This window comes from Denticeps clupeoides, chromosome 10 (assembly GCF_900700375.1).
Source record: "Denticeps clupeoides chromosome 10, fDenClu1.1, whole genome shotgun sequence".
Classification (NCBI taxonomy): domain Eukaryota; kingdom Metazoa; phylum Chordata; class Actinopteri; order Clupeiformes; family Denticipitidae; genus Denticeps; species Denticeps clupeoides.
Genome location: NC_041716.1, coordinates 19,341,468 through 19,360,387, shown reverse-complemented (window position 1 = coordinate 19,360,387; position 18,920 = coordinate 19,341,468). Strand labels below are relative to the sequence as shown.

The following is an 18,920-nucleotide window of genomic DNA, read 5'->3' as shown; positions in this document are numbered from 1 at the left end:
GCATAATTTATATACAGTAAACGTACCTTCTGGGGCAGTGGTGGCCTAGCTGGTAAGGAGCTAGACCCGTAATGGGAAGAACTTTGTTGCTCTAGTTATGCGTGAGCTCTTTATGGAACTTTTAACTTTCAGACATGGGATGCATTTATGCACTGTTTTATTTTTTTTTTGTGGGGCTATTCTGTTGATTGCGCTTCTTAATGCGCTGGTAGTGTTTCATTCATTAAATATTTCGAATTTTTAAACGTCTCTTCAGACAGCGGCAGCTATCGGGTTAATTCGTGTTTTGCAATAAATCTGGCGGACATGCGCAGAAAGGTTTGAGGGGGATTGTGTGGTTTTACAGCAGCCTGGTCGACACGTGGCGGAACTCTGAGAAGACAAAGACTTGTTGCAACGCTGCTCAACGTCAGGCAGAGTTTTAATACACCGCTCATCCGTGAGAACGCGTAACTGGGACGTTCAGGCCTTGCGCGGCGTGGCCAGCAGGGGGCGTCTGGCACGGACTCCATCTGGAGGGCGTGGCCAGCAGGGGGCGTCAGCTTCGCGCTCCTTCTGGAGGGCGTGGCCAACAGGGGGCGTCAGCTACAGACTCCTTCTGGAGGGCGTGGCCAGCAGGGGGCGTCAGGCACGGACTCTGAAGGGCGTGGCCAGCAGGGGGCGTCAGCCACGGACTTCTTCTGGAGGAGCTGAAAGTCCAACTTCACGCGTCAGAAGAGAACCGTCAGAACTGGTGGTTTAGGCGAAGGAGAAATACCCGGAGCCGCTTTCGGGATGGGAGAAGCGGGACCGAGCAGCAGGGTCTCCCCGGGGAAGGATTTTGTGGCGGGAGGAGTTGGTGGTGCGTGCCTGTTATTTGTTGGACACCCCTTGGATACAATAAAGGTAACATTGTAATTGTGATTCATTCAAAAACTTTTCTACTCACAGACTGAAATAATGAAATATCTTTGTGTGTAGTTTATGTAGTAAATTTTCAGTTCAAGTGTCAATGCAATTATTTAATATGTTAATTATGCAGGCCTCTGCACCCTAACATGCTGTTAGGGATACTGCATGCTCTTAAATGGAGCTGAATTCAACGCTATTGCAACATTTTCCTTTCACCTTGACGATACGTACGTGAACGATACGTGAACTTTGCTGTTGGACACAAGGCCTGACTCCAGTTTATCTAGATTTCTGCAGACAATAGATAATGCTTCGCACTGCTATCCCCCTCCCTGGAGAGCCTCCATATCAGTCAGTGCAAGTTTCCTGCCATCATCTGTCTGAGCATTAAAGGTCCCCTATTACGAAAATGTCACTTTGTGAGATTATTTAACATTAATATGAGTTCCCCGAGCCCGTCTATGGTCGTGCAGTGGTGATAGGTTTAAAGAGTGCTTTGGTCATTCTGTCTCACTGTTCAGAGAGCGGCAGCTCAGACGGTCGGATCTGGAATTTGTCCCCTTATGACATTATAAGGGGAAAGATTACCTCCCATTTCTCATGCATTTCCCGCCCAGATAATTTCCCACCCCTCCCCTAATGTCCACTGACCGTCATGGCTTCCAAAGGTGTGAAGCATTGCAGTTGCTTGGTGATTGGATGTGAAAATGACTATTTTAGTTCTGTCACATGAGACTCTGAAGAACCAGTGGGTTTGTTTTATTTTTTCTGGAAAAATTGCAACACGACTTCCTGTCTGCAGCAAACATTGTGGTTGGTGAATGGTGTTGATGACAAAACTTCCGCGAATGCCCACTCAACTTCTATAGGCCGCTCTCCTACTCGTCCCGCCTCTCTCCCTCATTAGCATTTAAAGCCACAGACACCAAAACGTTGTGTCCAGGGGAAACCTCATTGTGGGACTGGATCAAAGTGGCTGTAATTCTGCACCATGCTATATGCATTATTATAACCTGACTGAGTACCTTTGTTCTCTTATTTCCACAGGTTCGCCTTCAGACACAGGCCAAAATATCCTGCAGTCACGATGTGTTTTATTCAGGAACATACGACTGTTTTCGAAAGACTGTTTCTAAAGAGGTGAAGATTTCGGTCCATGTGCACTGGCTGCATTGCTAAGCCAGGAACAACATATTTTAAGCGGATTTTAAATTTTAAACAGACAAAATTGTTTTCCCGCCCATTAAGGGATTCCGTGGCCTGTATAAGGGTATGGGAGCTCCTCTGGCTGGTGTAGCTCCAATGATGGCCATCAGCTTCTTTGGATATGGTTTGGGAAAGCAGCTGCTTCAGCCAGAGCCCAGCATCCCACACACGTCAGTATTGGGTCGGGGGCTGGATGAAGCGATCCTCTGAATGTGACTCTAGTGTCCATGTCTGTTTCAGTTTTAAGATACATTATTTATTGTGCCAACTTTTTAGTACTTGCATTTTTAATATGAATATCTGTAGTTTTTACCATCACCCAGACACCAGGATGAAGAAACACATAAAAGACAGACGCGCTGTATTTCTGGCTCATGCAGTGCCTGTCTTTCTCTTTGTAGGTACACACAGATCTACCTGTCTGGGACGCTAGCAGGAGTCTTCACAACTGTGATCGTTGCCCCAGGGGAACGAATTAAGTGTTTGCTTCAGGCAAATGACATTCTCACTTTGTGTAAATACGATGGACGTCAGTAATGAATTAACATATCTTTCAAATCTGAATGTAAACTCTCTCTTTCTATATTGTATTCATTATCATTTAGGTGCAGGCTGCTTCAGGTCAGCTGAAGTATTCAGGACCTGTAGACTGTGCTGTGCAGCTTTACAAAGAACAGGGGCTTCGCAGTGTTTACAAAGGGACCATTCTTACGCTTCTCAGAGGTATCATGTCTGCAAATTTGTAATTACATCAGCAGGAATATCTAATCAAAATCTCAGTAATATTGCAAATGTCAGAAATGTTAGCACAGAGTCATGCACAGACTTATTCTTATTCCTACCTCAAGATGTGCCTTCTACTGGTGTTTACTTCCTGACATATGAATACTTGAAACACCTCCTGACACATGAAGGTGAAAGGTTTGTATCGATCGAAGTTTGCATTATTTCATTAAGTCCGTTGACCTCAGGCATGTGCCATTTGTCAAATATACATACATATTATATTATATTAAACTGCATCCTGATTTTGCATGATTTTTGATGATCATAATGATACACTGAGTGTTTTACCAGACATGCAGAAGAAGAGCATTATTTAATGCTCATTTTAACTTGAAAGCTAAACGGTACAGCAAAATTAATGTTGGATCTTACAGAATTTATATGAGGATAAATATATGTTTGCTGACATACAGTGCTCAGCATAAATGAGTTCACCCCCTTTAAAAAGTATGTATTTAATCAGTAGCTCAATGAACAATTTCCAGAAATTTCACAAGGCTGGGTTTTATTGAACACTTGTTTAATGACATAACATGAAATTAATGTTAATAATATAACTTAGATCACAAAATCTTCAGTTTTACTAAAATTGGTTGAAGCAAAAATGAATACACCCCGCAACAAAAACTACTACATCTAGTATTTTCTATGACCACCATGATTTTCAAGGACAGCACCAAGTCTTTTTGGCGACATTCTTCAAAAATAACCTCTTTTAGAGCCTGGATGCTGTATGGAGAGTGATGCTCAACTTGCTGCTTCAGAATTTCCCCACAGTTGATCGATTGGGTTCAGATCAGGAGACATACTTGGCCATTCAATCACCTTCACCCTGTTCTTCTTCAGAAATGCAACAGTCGCTTTAGATGTGCGTTTTGTCATGTTGGAAAGGTGCACGACAAAGAAGTGCACGGAATGATGGCAGCATCTTCTCCTTCAGTATAGAGCAGTACATTGTTGAGTTCATGATACCATGAATGAATTGCAGCTCCCCAACACCAGCAGCACTCATGCAACCCCACATAAGGACACCGCCACCAACATGTTTCACTGTAGGCACCATGCATGTCTCTTGAAATACTCACCTTTGCGGCACCATACAATTTTGAAACCATTACTTCGTAAAAAAAGGGATCTTGTAAAAAAAAAAAGGGATCTCATCACCCCAGAGTATCTAGTCCCAGTAGTCTTCATCTCTTTCAGCATGGGCCCTAGCTAATCCTAGGCTTTTTTGTGCATGGGCTTTAGGAGAGGATTCCTTCTTGGACGATACCCAACGTGTGCGATGTATGGTGTCACGGGAAACTGTCAATCCAGTTTGGCTTTCTATTGCTTTAGCTAACTTCTCTTCAGAAGACGCTCCTGTTGAGATGTTAAATTCCATGGACCTCTATGTAAGATGGTTGCACATCCATATTTCATAAATTTTTGGATCACTTTTGCTACAGTATTATGACTGATATGTAAAGCTTTGCTGATCTTCTTGTAGCCCTCAACATTTTTGTGTAAAGAAATTATTTCCTTTCTCAGATTTTGTGTCATTTCTCTTCCATGTGGAGCCATTGCTGACAGCATGAAATGGGAAGGGCTTTTCATTGTTAAGTAATGCCCTTTTATAGTGACCTGTCTACTGGACACCTCTTAAATGAATCATTAGACTCACCTGTGGATGAATGCCTGTTAATTCGAATTTTGTAGTCTTAAGTGTGGCTTTTTTCCTAAGACTATAATTGGGGTGTACTCATTTTTGCAACATAAGCTTGAATAGATGTGTTCGCAAATTAACAAATCTTGTGGGAATATGTTGTTGTATGGGATCTCATAGAAAATGTTGATTCTGGAAGCAAACTAAATGTTTTCTGATGCTGAGCACTGTATTATATCATGCTTGGAGGAGATTTGAAGAGTGTTATAACCTGAACATTTGCAGTATGAATGCTGTAGATGGCCTGATATTTTCTTTTAGTGTTCAGTATCTCGAAATTGATGAAATACATGCTTGTTACATTTATATGATCTCTTCTTTATCAAAAAGATGAGATATGAGAATGAGCTTTAATGCTATAACATTGTATGTGACATCATTTCATTAGTGTTCACCAGCTTAGCACCCCCAAAATTCTCCTGGCTGGAGGAACAGCAGGTATCTTGAACTGGATGGTTGCCCTCCCACCTGACGTGTTAAAGTCCAACTTTCAGACAGGTACTGCCATCCACCCAACATTTAATGGGGCATTAAAGCATTCACAACAAAAGGTGGATATAAACTGTACTGCAATGAGAATATTACATTTACATTTATTATTAAGTAAATTAATAACTGCTATTCAAATGGGCATTTTTTATTATTATATAACCAATTTGAGAGTACATATAAGTATAAGATGCAATTAAGAATTCTGTTTTTGTCAGCTGCTGATGGACGATACAAGGGCTTAAAGGATGTTCTTAAGGGACTATTACAGGAAGAAGGAGCTTTTGGTCTTTACAAGGGTTTCAATGCTGTCATGCTCCGGGCTTTCCCTGCCAATGCGGTAAAATATTTTACATTTTGGCAAAAATGTTTAATCCTGGTTAGTTATATTTGGTACGTGATTGTACAGTAAGCCTGTTGTCTGTATTTTTCCCATAGGCTTGTTTTCTGGGCTTTGAAGTGACACTGAAGTTTTTGAATTGGCTGGCTCCAGCTTGGTGACTTTTTCTCAGGCAGATGATAAGGGAACCCAGCAGCTTGTTTTTATTGCTGTGAATGTATAAAGTTATTTCATTAGGTTTTGTGTATTCACAAAATGTGTCATTTTTATGGTCCTCGTTGGCCACACACCAAACATCAACTATATATTTTATCTTTTCATAAATGGCAAAGCCATTTAAACATATCCAATAAAAATATATATACATATCAAAATATATGCAGAATTATGTTTAAATATTCTATTTGTTACCAAGTCTTAACATGCCTAAATAAAATGTTCGTTCCTTTTGTAAATAAACTTTTTTTTAAAAAATGATTTTATTTGCATGTGTCTGTAATAATGTGTCTGGGCGCTTATAAACCCCTACTTTTCAGAGATATATTGCCCAATTGTCACACATTGGACTACAATTTCCAAAGACCACGGAAAGGTTAAAGTTCATTGAATCACTTCCGGTGTTAAGAGTTCTCTGCGTGTCAGACAGGAGAAAGGTGAGGGGGGAATACGTGTAGTTCGTTTTTTCGAACATCACATAAATGGAAATGCTTTTAGCAGCTAGCCGGCTAGCGTGCCTTCTGTCTTCTGTCATGGCTGGCGAGGCGTGTCTTGTTTAATTTGACGTTGGCGAATGGCTGTAAATTGTGTGCATATTGTTACTGTATTTTGTTTGCAGCAGCCTCCCTGTAGCAGTGTCTCGTTGCTGTAGTATCCGGTAGCTTTTTTAACATTTGACCTCGGACAGCGTGACGTCCGCTGACATTTCATTTCCTTTTTGACGTTAAGGGGAGTTCTAAAATGAGCCTTATTACATTATCTGTACATTAAGGTTCCTTGAATGAGTTTATTTGCTCATCTGCCTCCACTAAGTACTATAATTCTCTAAGAATTACTAGAACGGCAGTGCCACTAGAACTCATAAATGTGACCTGTTTCCCTCTTCTTTGTGATTTTCTGGTAGAAAAATGGGTCTCCTCCGCAATAAATGGCTTGTATTATAAAAAAATTCTCAGAATAATACTAATGTTTGGGTCTGTCTGTTATATATCTACTTAGATCTGTTCTGCACCCCTCTGGACTGGATGAAGCATTTTATTTTGTCATGATGCCCTTGGAGGTGAAGTGGCCATTCCCATCAAGCCCTCGCTTGGGTTGGAAGGTCTCTAGTTCCCTGGTCATGGGCATGGTGGGATCCTACAGTTACTTCTGGACCAGTGCGTTTACCGTGATACCATTCTGTTATAAATAATCAGTGATTAGTATGTTATAGATTATTCTACTGTTATTTTGCTGCTCTGTTCCATTTTGTCTGCCAACAGAGTACTTCAACTGTTTGACTGTACACAATCAAAATGTCCTCCTGGATCTGGTTGATCAGCGGCCACAGAACACACCCCTCATTACACTGTCCAACCACCAGTCCTGCATGGATGATCCACATATCTGGGGTGAGAGAGCACTTCCACTTGTTCCACTGGACGTTTCAGACGTTCTAAACTCCCAGGGCTGATATTGTCATTTACTTGTAAAGGCTCCTTCTCTTGTTTTAGGGGTGCTCAAGCTTCGGCAGCTCTGGAACTGTAACAGGATGAGATGGTAAGTTGTAGGAAACACTGTGTCACTGATTGGGTGGTATCAAAACTAGGAAACCTGTTCATTCATTGGTGTTTGTGTTTATTTATTCTGAATCTACAGTTGTGGCCAAAAGTTTTGAAAGTGACAAATACTAGTTTCACAGTTTTTTAGGTCTGATATTTTTTTTTAGGTCAGTTGTTTCTGGCGTATTCAAGTATAATTACAAGCATTTTTCAACAATTACATTAAGTTTATGCAAAGAGTCAATATTTTAAGACCTCTGCAATTAACCTCGGCATGCTGACAATCAACTTCTGGGCCAAATCTGGACTGATAGCGACCCATTCCTTCATAATCAGTGCTTGGAGTTGCTGTCGGAGAATGTTTTGGTTTATTCATGGCTGTGTTCTGTGAGTGGGCCCAATCCCTTGGATGAGAAGCAACCCCACACATGAATGGTCTCAGGATGCTTTACTGTTGGAAAGAGACAGGACTGATGGTCGTGCTCACCTTTTCTTCTCCAGACAATCATTTTTCAGATGCCCCAAACAGTCGGAAAGGGGCTTCATCAGAGAAAATGGCGTTACCCCAGTCCTCAGCATTTCAATTCCTTTACTTTTTGCAAAATATCAGTCTGTCCTTGATGTTTTTCTTGGAGAGAAGTGGTTTCTTTGCTGCCCTTCTTGACACCAGGCCGTCCTCCTCAAGTCTTCACCTCACTGTGAGTGCAGATGAATTCACACCAACCTGCTGCCATTCCTGAGCAAGCTCTGCACTGGTGGAACCCCGATCCCGCAGCTGAATCATCTTTAGGAGACGTTCCTGGTACTTGCTGGACTTTCTTGGGTACCTTGAACTTTTCTCCATGACGATTTTGATGATCTGATAAATGGTTGATGCAATATTTTTGCCTGAGAAGAACTTTTATGCAGCGAATGATGACTGCACATGTTTCATTACAGATAACCATGGTTAAGCAAGGAAGAATAATGATTTCAAGCATCTCTTTCCTTTTAAATCATCCATTCTGCTATTCTAACTCAATCAGCAGGACAGAATGACTTACAGCGCCTGGTTTTCCCAGGTAGTCTCATCCAAGGACTAGCCAGGCCCAACCCTGCTAAGTTTCCGAAATAAGGCGAGATGTTCTTTAGCTGGATTGAGCAGTTGTGTAACATCTCTGACTCTCTCTGTCTAGGCTGTGCTGTCTCTTTTACTTTCCTGTGCTGCTGTGCCCACAGGACACCCACTGCTTCTGATATCTGCTTTACCAAGGAGATCCACTCAAGTTTTTTTAGCAGAGGGAAGTGTGTGCCTGTGTGTCGAGGTAAGAATCCTCCTCATGCAACCCCCTCCTCCTCCTCCTCCTCAAAGTACAGCATGTACTACCAAATACCAGTTTCTGGACAAGCATGCATGCCTTTGGTACATGGAATATGTATTTGTATGATTAAGTAAAGTTGCATTAAAAAAAAACAGAGAAACTATCAATTGTAGTCAGTTATGAAATGATCAGAAAGCAGTATTTATACCACCATTTTGTCCTGTTTGGATGAAGTCTTGTATTTCAGTGGCTCTGGGTTGTATTGCAGGGGATGGAGTGTATCAGAAAGGCATGGACTTCCTCATTGAAAAACTCAATAGAGGAGAATGGGTCCACATATTCCCTGAAGGTAGAAGTTAATATGCATGTGGCAACTTTTGTGATATAATTATAAACAGTTAATGATACTTTGTGTTCCAGGAAAAATTAACATGACCCAGGAGTACATTAGGCTAAAATGGGGTAAGTTGCCATCTCTGTACACATAGATTGCATTAGAATTAGTGCAAATAGAATTTGATTGAACACATTTTCCCTTAGGGGTGGGAAGGTTGATAGCTGAATGTACGCTTCACCCTGTAATTTTACCTATGTGGCATGTTGGTGAGTTACAAATTCATGTTATGTATTCATGTTAACCATGACTTCTTTTAAAATGGTACTGATTAAAACTATAATATAATCTTACAATTTTAAACCTTGTCCATTTTGTCTAGTATTTTGTATTATTTCAGTGGGTACAGAAAGTATTTGGCCCCTTATTACACTGTGAAATGTCAGTTTTTTCAATGTGCAAAATGTCAACATTTCAGTGTTTTTCCGTACCCACTGTAAGTGCTTCTTTTTGAGGTCCTTCTGAACTTCTTGCTTTTCAGGCATGAATGATGTTCTTCCAAATGAAAGTCCTTACATACCAAAAACAGGACAGGTGTGTGCATTCCACATGGCCAAGCAGGGTCTTATTTCCTAACGTGGTTTACTTGTGTGTTGCTTTTAAGTACCTGAGCTTTCTATTGGCAGAAAATTACGGTATTAGTGGGGAAGCCATTTACTGTTAAGAATCTTGTGGAATCACTAAGAGCAGAAAACAAAAGCCCGGTGAGAGGACATGTTTTTTCTGGTTTGAGTCTTGGAACCTCAGTTAGGATGCAGAATTTCAGGCTCACATTTATACTGCAATACATTTTCAGGTAGAAATGAGGAAAACCCTAACAGATTTCATTCAAGAGGAGTTCCGCATCTTGAAATCCCAAGCAGAGGCTCTTCACCAGAGGTTACAGAAAAGTGGATGAACCCTGAGGCTGCAACCTTGGACTGGATGCTTGTTTAGATGCTTGTCTTTTAAGAGGAAAATGTGGGTCTGGTTTCTTCTGTTAACTGGATCTCTGATCGGAGAATACTGAGCATCTCACTCTAGTTGGGATGACTATTTGTTTCAGTGTGCCTGACTTCTACTACTTTACATATATGTAAATTATGACCGAATAATGACAGCCCTGCTATGTATGTTTATGGGTCTGTGTCAGTTTTTAACTGAAGATTTCAGGGAATGCATTGACAAGAATCAGCTTTTTTTATATGGACCACATTTTCTGCTGTGATCCCACTACCTGTTTTAAACAGCACAGATATGCAACGCTTTAAAAAGGATTGCTTTTGGGCAACTGGGTTGCCTAGAATGCAACTGTCTTCTGGTGTTTACATACCGTTACATTGCAGTTTTGAGTTAATGTAAGCAATAACCACTGTGGCATGTGACAAGGTATTAAATCAGAATGGGTACAATCAGAAGTACTATTATAAACTCAAGAAAACAACGTGCTCTGTATGAATAATGTGTGCTCCAGTATGTAACTGTTTTTTTTATTAGATTTAAATTAGTGTAGCAGAATTCTCTATTGCATTTAATGTGCCACACATTTATGCCTTAATGGGATTCCACTTTTGTCCAAATAAAAAAAAGAAACCTTTTTCTTTTCTTTTTAAATGAAACAAAGCAATATTTTAGACAGGAATTGTTGGTAGTGTTTAGTTGTATTTAATATCTTGCTCTGTTTAATTATGAAGTATTTAAAATCAAATTGTTGTATTTGTCTAGTTTTTATTTATCTTTTTAAATGAATTTTGATTACTCTTTGCTAGCATTGATTGTCTTGTCCAGGGTTGGCCATGCCTCCACTCGTTGGTACACCACCCGTCCCTGCTCTTGAATGGAATCGGTGCATTTAGAAAATAGATTAATAATATTTCATTTCTGACAGTAATATCTAATTGTGATTTATTTAGTTAAATTCAATTTCTATGCTATAAAAGACAAAGAAAAAAATTTACTAAAACCTTTTCCTGATCATAGTTTTAGTATATTAAAAACAGGCATGTTTTTGTAAATAATGAAGTTGAAATTATGATAATATATTTTTTTCAGCTGCTTTCAGGAAGAGTTAAATAGTCTTTAGAAGACTGAGTCTAACATCTATTTAAAACTCCACAGAGCTCAGAGTTGACAAATCCAAGAGTTACAGCATGTTCCCTAGAGGAATACAGATTTATCTCCCCTCTTGTTGACAGTTTGTGTAGGTCAATTTCTTTATATTTTCTGGATTTTTATTTTATTTGATAAAAATTAGACAATACAGCTGTTGAATTTAATAGTATATTACGTTGTATTAATTATATTGGTTGCAACCTTTTAAGATGTCCAAGAATTTAATTTTAGTGTTTACACTGAAGTCTATACTATACTATATTACATTATATTACTGGCATAGTTTATTAATATTTGTTAGTGTAATGTATATTAATTGCCTTTCTTATCGTAAAACTGTTTAATTTTTAGTTGTATAATTGGATTATTGTAGCATTTACTGATTTATATTATGCACTATTTAATTGCATCTATTGCGAAGATACGATTTAACGCCATTATTCGTTGCTTGGCTGCTTTCACACACGTCGTCGTCAGAGCCGGGTCACGTGACCGCCGCTCACAACACGTCACTCGGAGTCACGGAGATGGCGGACATGAAGGTTCCCGGTCGCGGCTGCACGGCCGCTTTAGCTGTTTTGTTGACTTTTTCGGCCCTGGGGAGATGTGCCGAGCAAGTGCCGCTGATTATGTGGTCCAGCGAAGGGTAAAGACCGGGGAAATGTCGATAAGCGCCGGCGAACGGAGCCGCTGTTGCTCCGTGCTAACGTTAGCATTAGCAGCCCGACTGTACGGCTGACATTTTGTCATTCAAAAGTATTTCAGATTATTAAATGTCTTTCTTTGTGTTTATTTCACGGGCAACGCGCGGGTTTATATGTAGAATTTGCTCAAGTTGTACATCTGTAAAATGTCGTTTAATATTGAAGTGTGGTGCACTGTCACCCGCAAGATAAATGCGTCCCGCTTACTGTCACCCTGCGTTTCCAGCTCCGCGACGACATCTCCGAGCCCTCCGGCGGCGGGCCACGTCGTTTCGGGCGACCAGCTGGAGTCCTACCTGCGGGCCGCGCTGAGCTCCTCCCCGCACAACGTGCTGCTCTTCATGCAGGAGCGAGTATGGCCTGCCTCCCTCTAAATGTCACTTTTATCTCGGCGACAACCTTCCACACAGCGCTCAGATTTATCCTTGTTTACCACACGCCCTCATTCAGAGCGCCTTGCGCTCAGTAGTGACAGGGAGAGTCCCCCGCGAGACACTCAGGGTTAAGTGTCCTGCTGGGGGACACAGGGGGTTTGAACCTGGGACGTTCGGTCATTGTTAGTTTGAGTTGAGCGTGTGGGTGTCTTATACCTGGTGCTTTTGCTTTGTTCAGTTGAGTGTGGACGACTTCACTATGTATGGCGGCGTGTTTGGCAACAAGCAGGACAGTTCCTTCACAAACCTTGAAGTAAGTTATCACTTTTAAGTTGTCCCATTTCTTGCTGGTAAGGTCCTTTTTACACGCACGTGGTGTTCCGTGTAATATCCAGGCAGCACTGCAGTCCTCCACAACGTCTCTGGTGTTGCCGGCTGTGGACAGCTTGGCCACTGGAGAGGTTACCGGGCTTCTGCAGGAGCAGCTGGACACGTCTCCGCTTTACATGGACCCGGAGACCCTCGCACAGCTCCGTCTCAATGCTTCCGTAGCCACCCTGCTGGTTTTCCGTTTGCCTTACGGCACTGGGTAAAGTTTCTTCTTGCTTGCACGAGTGGCACAGATGGAATCCTATGTTTTATTGTCAAAACTTTGTATCAAATGGCTGAATTGTCATCTTTCTTGTCTTTTCTATGGCAGTGTTGACATGATGTCAACCAAAGATGTGCTCAGTGGAAATGGTGAGTTTTATAGGTTTTTTTTTTTTTTTTTTTTTCCCCCCATTCCAGTTTCATTTTGTCCTAAAGCTGCAATATTTTTGTTTTAAGCATGTCACCCACCTCCACGTAGTGCTCAGATGGGCTGCTGGTAGTTACTGATAATTATATATGAGTGTAAATGTACTTACTGTAATTATTTATAGGATCTAATTTTTTTTTGTATACATTTTTTTGAATGATTTCAAGCCAGTTGTGTCTTATTAGTGTTTTGACGTTGTGCTTTTATAATGATTTGAATGTGAACTATTCTATTTACCACAGATGATGTGATTGGTCAGGTTATGAACATCATGAACAGCCAATCTGTACCCTACACGGCTGTCTACACGGCACTAAGTGCTTCACGGGTAAGCAGCTTCTGATTTCACTGGTGTGTCATTTGTCATCTCGGTGTGGTATTTTTTTTTTTATATTTGCAGTCATTAATAAGTAATGTGCTAAATGTTTGATTTTTGTGTCGTTTTTCTTTCCCTCTCAGACTATTGAAGATGTTCCATTGTCCCTTCACTCAGTTGGCCGCTCCCTGCTGCAGTCTCGTCAGAAAATTTCCCCCCCGGTGGAGTTCCAGGAGAAGGGCTCCACCTGTATCCTCCTGTGGGCGGAGAACCTCAACGTCGAACTGTTGCGCTCAGGAAAGTGGGAGAGGCACGACCTCGCCCCTATGACCTTTGGGGAGTCCAGCCGTGTCAAACTCAGTGGCTCTTTCTGTAATGCCAGCCACTCAAGGTGAGAAAGAGATGATGAATGTCCTGCTGAAGCTGATGAGGAACACCCCATAACATGTAACTATATCTCATTTCTCCAGGCTGGTGCTGAACTATGAAAATGTTCTGAACTTCCGTTCTTTCAAACTCATGTAAGGACAGACTTTGAAACATAATTTATGTGTACTCACGAACATACGATAGTATTTAAAGGTCCCGTGACATTTTTTTTTGCCTTTATTTTGGTGTTATTGTATATGAAGTCGCTTTTAGCCAGTCCCACAATGAGATTGGTGTCTGTAGCTTTAAATGCTAATGAGGAGGAGAGAGGCAGGACAAGGAGGAGAGCGGGGTATAGAAGTTGAGTGGGCATTCGCGGAAATGCCGTCATCAACATCATTCACCAACCACAATGTTTGGCACAAACAGGAAGTCGTGTCGGTGAAAAAAATCAAATGAAGCGACTTCAGAGTCTCACGTGACTGAACTCAAAAAGTACATTTGTGCTCATTTTTCCATCCAGTTACAGAGTAACTGCAATGCTTCACACGTTTGGAAGACACGACGGTCAGTGGAGTTACTTTTTAAGGGTGGGATGGAAAATTATCTGCCAGTCTCTTAGTGGTGAAGCAGAATGACTCTTTACACCTATTGCCATTTCTAGCCACTGCAGGACCATAGACAGGCTCGGGGAACTCGTATTCCTGTTAATCCCTTAGTCACATTTTCATGTCATGGGACCTTTAAAAAAAATCTGAATGAGAGTTTATTAGTGTTCCGTGTTACCTCCTGTCTGCAGCTTTGCCATGAGCCAGCGTCATTACAAGGTCTCTGCCCGCCGCTGGTTCACGATGGACCAGGTGGTGCTGGAATATGACGGCCAGAAAGCCACCTTCAACGCCAGCCGCTATGTCTACGCCCCTGCCGAGTACTCCTACCGCTGCGAGTCAGTCAGCAGCTTCCGCTACGCTCAGCTATTTCCACACTCGGACAAGGACCGCGCCAACCAGTGGAGGCTTTCCTTCGATGACTTTCAGGTACTGATTCCCAGCATAGTGACATCATGACATGTGTACAATGTGTACTGCACAAATCAAAAAAAAAATGGAGGGAAGAGGAGGAGAAAGGCGGGTCATTGATGCTGGGCTGCAACTAGACCTGTTTTGATTGACAAGAGGGAGTTTAAATCATCCAGAAGGAGGAAGTAGGTGGTGTCAGAGCTGTCAATGATGTCCATAGCCGCTTCTTGTGAGGTCATTTTATATAGATCTTTTATTATGGCCCGGCGATTTGAAGTGCTCATAACACACAAAATACAGATCCCATAATGCAGTGCTTGAGATTCCTTGCCAAACGCGATCTGTACACTGCAGCAGAATCTGAACAGGAGCAGTTTTTATGTCAGCAAAGTGTGCACAGCATTATGGGATCTGTAGTTTGTATGTTATCAGCGCTTCATATCACCAGGTCCATAATAATAGATCTATAAAAAACTGATCTCGCCGGATGTGGCCTGCAGGTTGTGAGTTTGGCACCACTGACCTAAATGATTCCTGCTTCTTCTTATTCCCCTTCCCATTTCTGTCTCCGATCCCAGATCCAGGGCTTTAATGTGACTGGACAGGACTTCTCTTATGCCAGTGACTGTGCGAGCTTCTTCACGCCTGGGATCTGGATGGGGCTGTTCACCTCTTTGCTTATGGTGCTGATCCTCACCTACGGCCTCCACATGATTTTGCAGCTGCGCACAATGGACCGCTTTGATGACCCCAAGGGCCCAGCCATCTCTGTACCCCAGACAGAGTAGTGACCCTCATAACATGCCACCAGACACTTAGGTGTCCTTCCATTTGGTCTGATTAGTTTTGTCCATTCTCTCAGTAGAACTGAAACGATTTCACCCCTATTGACCACATTCCATCATCTTTAATGAACAGTTTTTTGTTTGGATTTTCTGTGTTTGTATAATAAGGCTGCATATTCCTTTTTTTTTTTTTTTTTTCTTTGTTCCATCCTCACCATGGAAACCAGTCCTCTGTGGTTTTTGAGGGTATTTTAAGAAGGGAACAGAAGCATTTTACTGGTATTTACCTATGAGTGTAGTGGTTTCCACCCTGAAGTGGTTTGTTCTGTTAGTGTCTTACACAGACTGGGCAAACACTGAAATGTTATTTTTTTTCAAAATTCCATTTCATGAAGAATAATTTAAATAATTTAGGTTGTAAAAGTTTCAGCCTTGAAGCCTTTTGAAGTATGACTCATTGCGTTTTTATAGAACAAAATGCATGTGGTTAGTCCCAGTTTACATTTTCATGGCGTGGACATTCAATTATGTGTAGCAAACGTAAATAATCAGAGGCATATTTGGGGAAAAACTGATCGCTTCAGTTTCCATGTAGAATTTATACACCTCTTTGTTTACATTGACCTTTTTGTTTTTTTTTTGGCTGTCTGTATAGTGCAGTTTTCTGTGTAAATATGAAATGCCTATTTAAAAAGTATGTATATGACTATTTAATTATTTATTTGACCTGTGTTTTGTTGAGTGTTTACAGTAGCTGCTGATTTAGCGATTTAGCCTGGTCGTGTTTGTCTGTGTGATGATGATGATGATTTAAGGGAAGTATTCATTTGAAAGGGAGAGCTTTTATTGTGCACTGAAGTTGTCGAGGGATATTGTCACGGGACCTGAATGTTTTAATACTGTGAATTGTTCTCACCAGATATTGTCATGTTGTGTATTGCTGTGGTATGATTTATGACTGAATTTATGAAGCTATATGTAGAGTAAGAATAAGTTCTTGGAAAATTAATATATAGTTTCTCTTACTTGATCTTTTTGAAAGTGTTGTGAAAAGTTCAATAAAAGTGTGAAACATGTCTAAGTTGTGAACTTGTTTGTATTTTGCACAAAGCCAGTAATTGTGTAACGTGTCATAATCCCATAATCTCATTTTTACAAACAAGTAACACAGCGTCCGGCAATGGAACCTTGGTCAGTGTTCAGTTTTGGGCTGACCGTTACCTGGCAACACATTCTCACATTCTCTGGAAGGAAGGAAGAGACCGCCCACTCCCCGACATAATTCAATCCCACGACTGTTTAGGCATTTTAAGGTTTTAAATACACCATAGACCCATCATAAAAATGTTGTAGGCCTCTTGAACTTTGACCTTGAATTAAATTTAATTCATGTTGCAACATACTGAGTTCATATATACTGCTCTCTGTGATTACTTTTCCTTGGTCATAAAAGGCAAATTGATGTCTCTAATGACACACTATCAGAGAACAGCAATTAAAATATACATTAAACCACGATGTCCATTGCATAGGACATAGATTCATAAATGAATCGTATTATTCTTTAATTCCTAGCATTTACCAGTAAAAATGTTTTGTACAAAGCTGGAATGAGGGCTCTTATTATTGGTATGTAGAGAAAATAGAAACGTGATATGGGACACTGTAATTCTGTAGCATATTTTGAGGAAATATTGGATAAAAGCGTCTGCAAAATAAAGTAAAGTAAAGTAAAGAGGAAATACGAATTCCCAGTCCCGCTTGCTCGTCTTTTGCCGCCAGGTGGCGGTATTTACGCACGTCTGTACTTGTCGCCGAATGCACTGAAATAAATGACGTGTGTAATTAATAATCTCTAATCAAACTCTCAGTACTGAACAGAATCCCGTCTCGCAACGAGCGAGCAGCACGAGGGAAGCCCGGTTCCGTCCAAACTCTCCCGTTACGTAATTCAAATCCATTCACCTTCTCTTTTATATTTTATAGATGACAGTAATCTATAGATGTCCTGAAGCGACAAACAGCACGAACAACTGTGGTTACTGTGGTTATTGGTTATTATGCGCTGAAATACTAGTATTGTAATCATGTTCCAACTCCAGCACCTTCTCTTCACTTCCTTCCTGCATCTGTGTCCCCATCTTCCTTGCACTGGCAGATGATCTGATCTGCAGGGTGCCAAGGTTCCACGGTGCAGTGGGGACACTCTCAGTCCAGGACTACACCAGACAACGACGAACAAACACCTCCGACTTTACTGCAGCCGTGTGCCTGTTAAGCAGACCTGGCCGGAGATGATGGGTGCGAAGCCACCTGAAGATCCGTCCTTCACCCACAGCCTCTGAAGAAAGAACATATCTCCAGGAAAAGACCTGCCTGGGAATATCTTTCGATAAATGAAACAGCAAAATAACATAATATATATACGCTGTAATAATAATAAACCTAACCTTGTTGTATAAATATGCATGGTAAGACATTTTTAGAATTGAACGAGTTCCATAAATAACATAATAAACTGATTCATTTGATCGAATCTTTTTTTTGTGCTCGTCGCTCCACCCTCTCGCCCCCCGCTGTAAAGTGTCCCGGGCGCCAGACCGCGACCGGACGGGGACATGTGCAGATGACGCGCCGCCGCTGGACTGGACTGTCGCGCGCACGGCCGCTACGGGAGCGCGCGCACCGGGAGCGCGATCGGCCTGGCGTCCGCCGCCGCCCGGAGCTCGGACCAGGAGCTCGGTGGACGCGGTGGTCGTGTATGTCGCTGCTACTACCTGAAAGGTAAACTCAGTTATTCTAAACTTACAAACATATGTCCGCGTAGACATTTATATGAGAAAATCAAAGTCGGCCAATAAAATTACATGTAACGTAAAAGTTCAACAAAAGTAAAAAAAAAAAACGTGTAATGTCTTCATATCATACGTCACATACAGTACAGGCCAAAAGTTTGGACACTCCTTCTCATTCAACGCGTTTTCTTTATTTTCATGACCATTTACGTTGGTAGATTCTCTTCAAAACTATGAATGAACACATGTGGAGTTATGTACTTAACAAAAAGTGGAGACCTGGCCTCCACAGTCACCGGACCTGAACCCAATCCAGATGGTTTGGGGTGAGCTGGACCGCAAAGTGAGGGCAAAGGGGCCAACAAGTGGTAAACTTTACTTTTCTTTACTTTACTTTACTTGGCAGATGCTTTTATCCAAAGCATCTTACATGAGGAAGACACCAGCAATTCTCATTCAGTTTCCATAGATTGTGAGTTACAAAACTAAGAGCTGACAAGGCCTAACTTGTCAAGAATAGACTCGTTAGTGTTAGACTCGTTAGAGAGGGGTGGTAGCCTAGTGGGTAACACACTCGGCTATGAACCAGAAGACCCAGGTTCAAATCCCACTTACTACCATTGTGTCCCTGAGAAAGACACTTAACCTAAGTTGCTCGAGGGGGAGACTGTCCCTGTAACTACCGATTGTAAGCTGCTCTGGATAAGGGCGTCTGATAAATGCTGTAAATGTTTGAAATACTTTTTAAACAAGTGAGTTTTCAAATGTTTCTTAAAGGTGGTAGTAGTCTTGGCTTGTC

At 41.4% G+C, this 18,920-nt stretch overlaps 3 protein-coding genes and 1 long non-coding RNA gene across 9 annotated transcripts; all 4 read left to right on the top strand.

Annotated features, from left to right (window-relative positions):
* Positions 1-338: 338 nt before the first annotated feature.
* On the top strand, positions 339-5,894 carry LOC114798850 (mitochondrial carnitine/acylcarnitine carrier protein-like). 5 transcript variants are annotated; one of them, XM_028994873.1, is made up of 9 exons: positions 339-885; positions 1,939-2,031; positions 2,140-2,267; positions 2,499-2,589; positions 2,703-2,820; positions 2,946-3,018; positions 4,977-5,086; positions 5,296-5,417; positions 5,516-5,894. In XM_028994873.1, exons 1-9 carry the CDS (start codon positions 775-777, stop codon positions 5,576-5,578), a joined length of 909 nt encoding a protein of 302 aa, XP_028850706.1. In that variant the 5' UTR covers positions 339-774; the 3' UTR covers positions 5,579-5,894. The 5 variants fall into 5 exon arrangements, with proteins under 5 accessions (XP_028850706.1, XP_028850708.1, XP_028850705.1 ...); XM_028994875.1 differs by lacking the exon at positions 2,946-3,018 and having other exon boundaries at positions 2,499-2,611; XM_028994872.1 differs by having other exon boundaries at positions 2,499-2,611; positions 2,703-3,018.
* Positions 5,895-5,936: 42 nt separating this feature from the next.
* Positions 5,937-10,556, top strand: tafazzin (tafazzin, phospholipid-lysophospholipid transacylase). The gene is made up of 11 exons (XM_028994506.1): positions 5,937-6,070; positions 6,633-6,790; positions 6,896-7,024; positions 7,127-7,172; positions 8,393-8,478; positions 8,744-8,824; positions 8,896-8,937; positions 9,016-9,078; positions 9,351-9,403; positions 9,496-9,573; positions 9,666-10,556. The coding sequence occupies exons 2-11, from the start codon at positions 6,679-6,681 to the stop codon at positions 9,765-9,767; spliced, it is 792 nt and encodes a 263-aa protein (XP_028850339.1). The 5' UTR covers positions 5,937-6,070; positions 6,633-6,678; the 3' UTR covers positions 9,768-10,556.
* An 895-nt stretch (positions 10,557-11,451) lies between these two features.
* Positions 11,452-16,402, top strand: atp6ap1a (ATPase H+ transporting accessory protein 1a). Its single transcript, XM_028994504.1, has 10 exons — positions 11,452-11,606; positions 11,891-12,017; positions 12,277-12,351; positions 12,434-12,627; positions 12,739-12,779; positions 13,080-13,165; positions 13,297-13,544; positions 13,624-13,674; positions 14,322-14,559; positions 15,120-16,402. Exons 1-10 carry the CDS (start codon positions 11,488-11,490, stop codon positions 15,327-15,329), a joined length of 1,389 nt encoding a protein of 462 aa, XP_028850337.1. The 5' UTR covers positions 11,452-11,487; the 3' UTR covers positions 15,330-16,402.
* Positions 16,403-17,208: 806 nt separating this feature from the next.
* LOC114798737 (uncharacterized) lies at positions 17,209-18,399 on the top strand. Of its 2 annotated transcripts, XR_003751104.1 has the most exons (4): positions 17,209-17,272; positions 17,485-17,797; positions 17,911-18,110; positions 18,340-18,399. It is a non-coding gene; the product is annotated as an uncharacterized LOC114798737 (long non-coding RNA). The 2 variants fall into 2 exon arrangements; XR_003751103.1 differs by having other exon boundaries at positions 17,226-17,797.
* Positions 18,400-18,920: the final 521 nt, after the last annotated feature.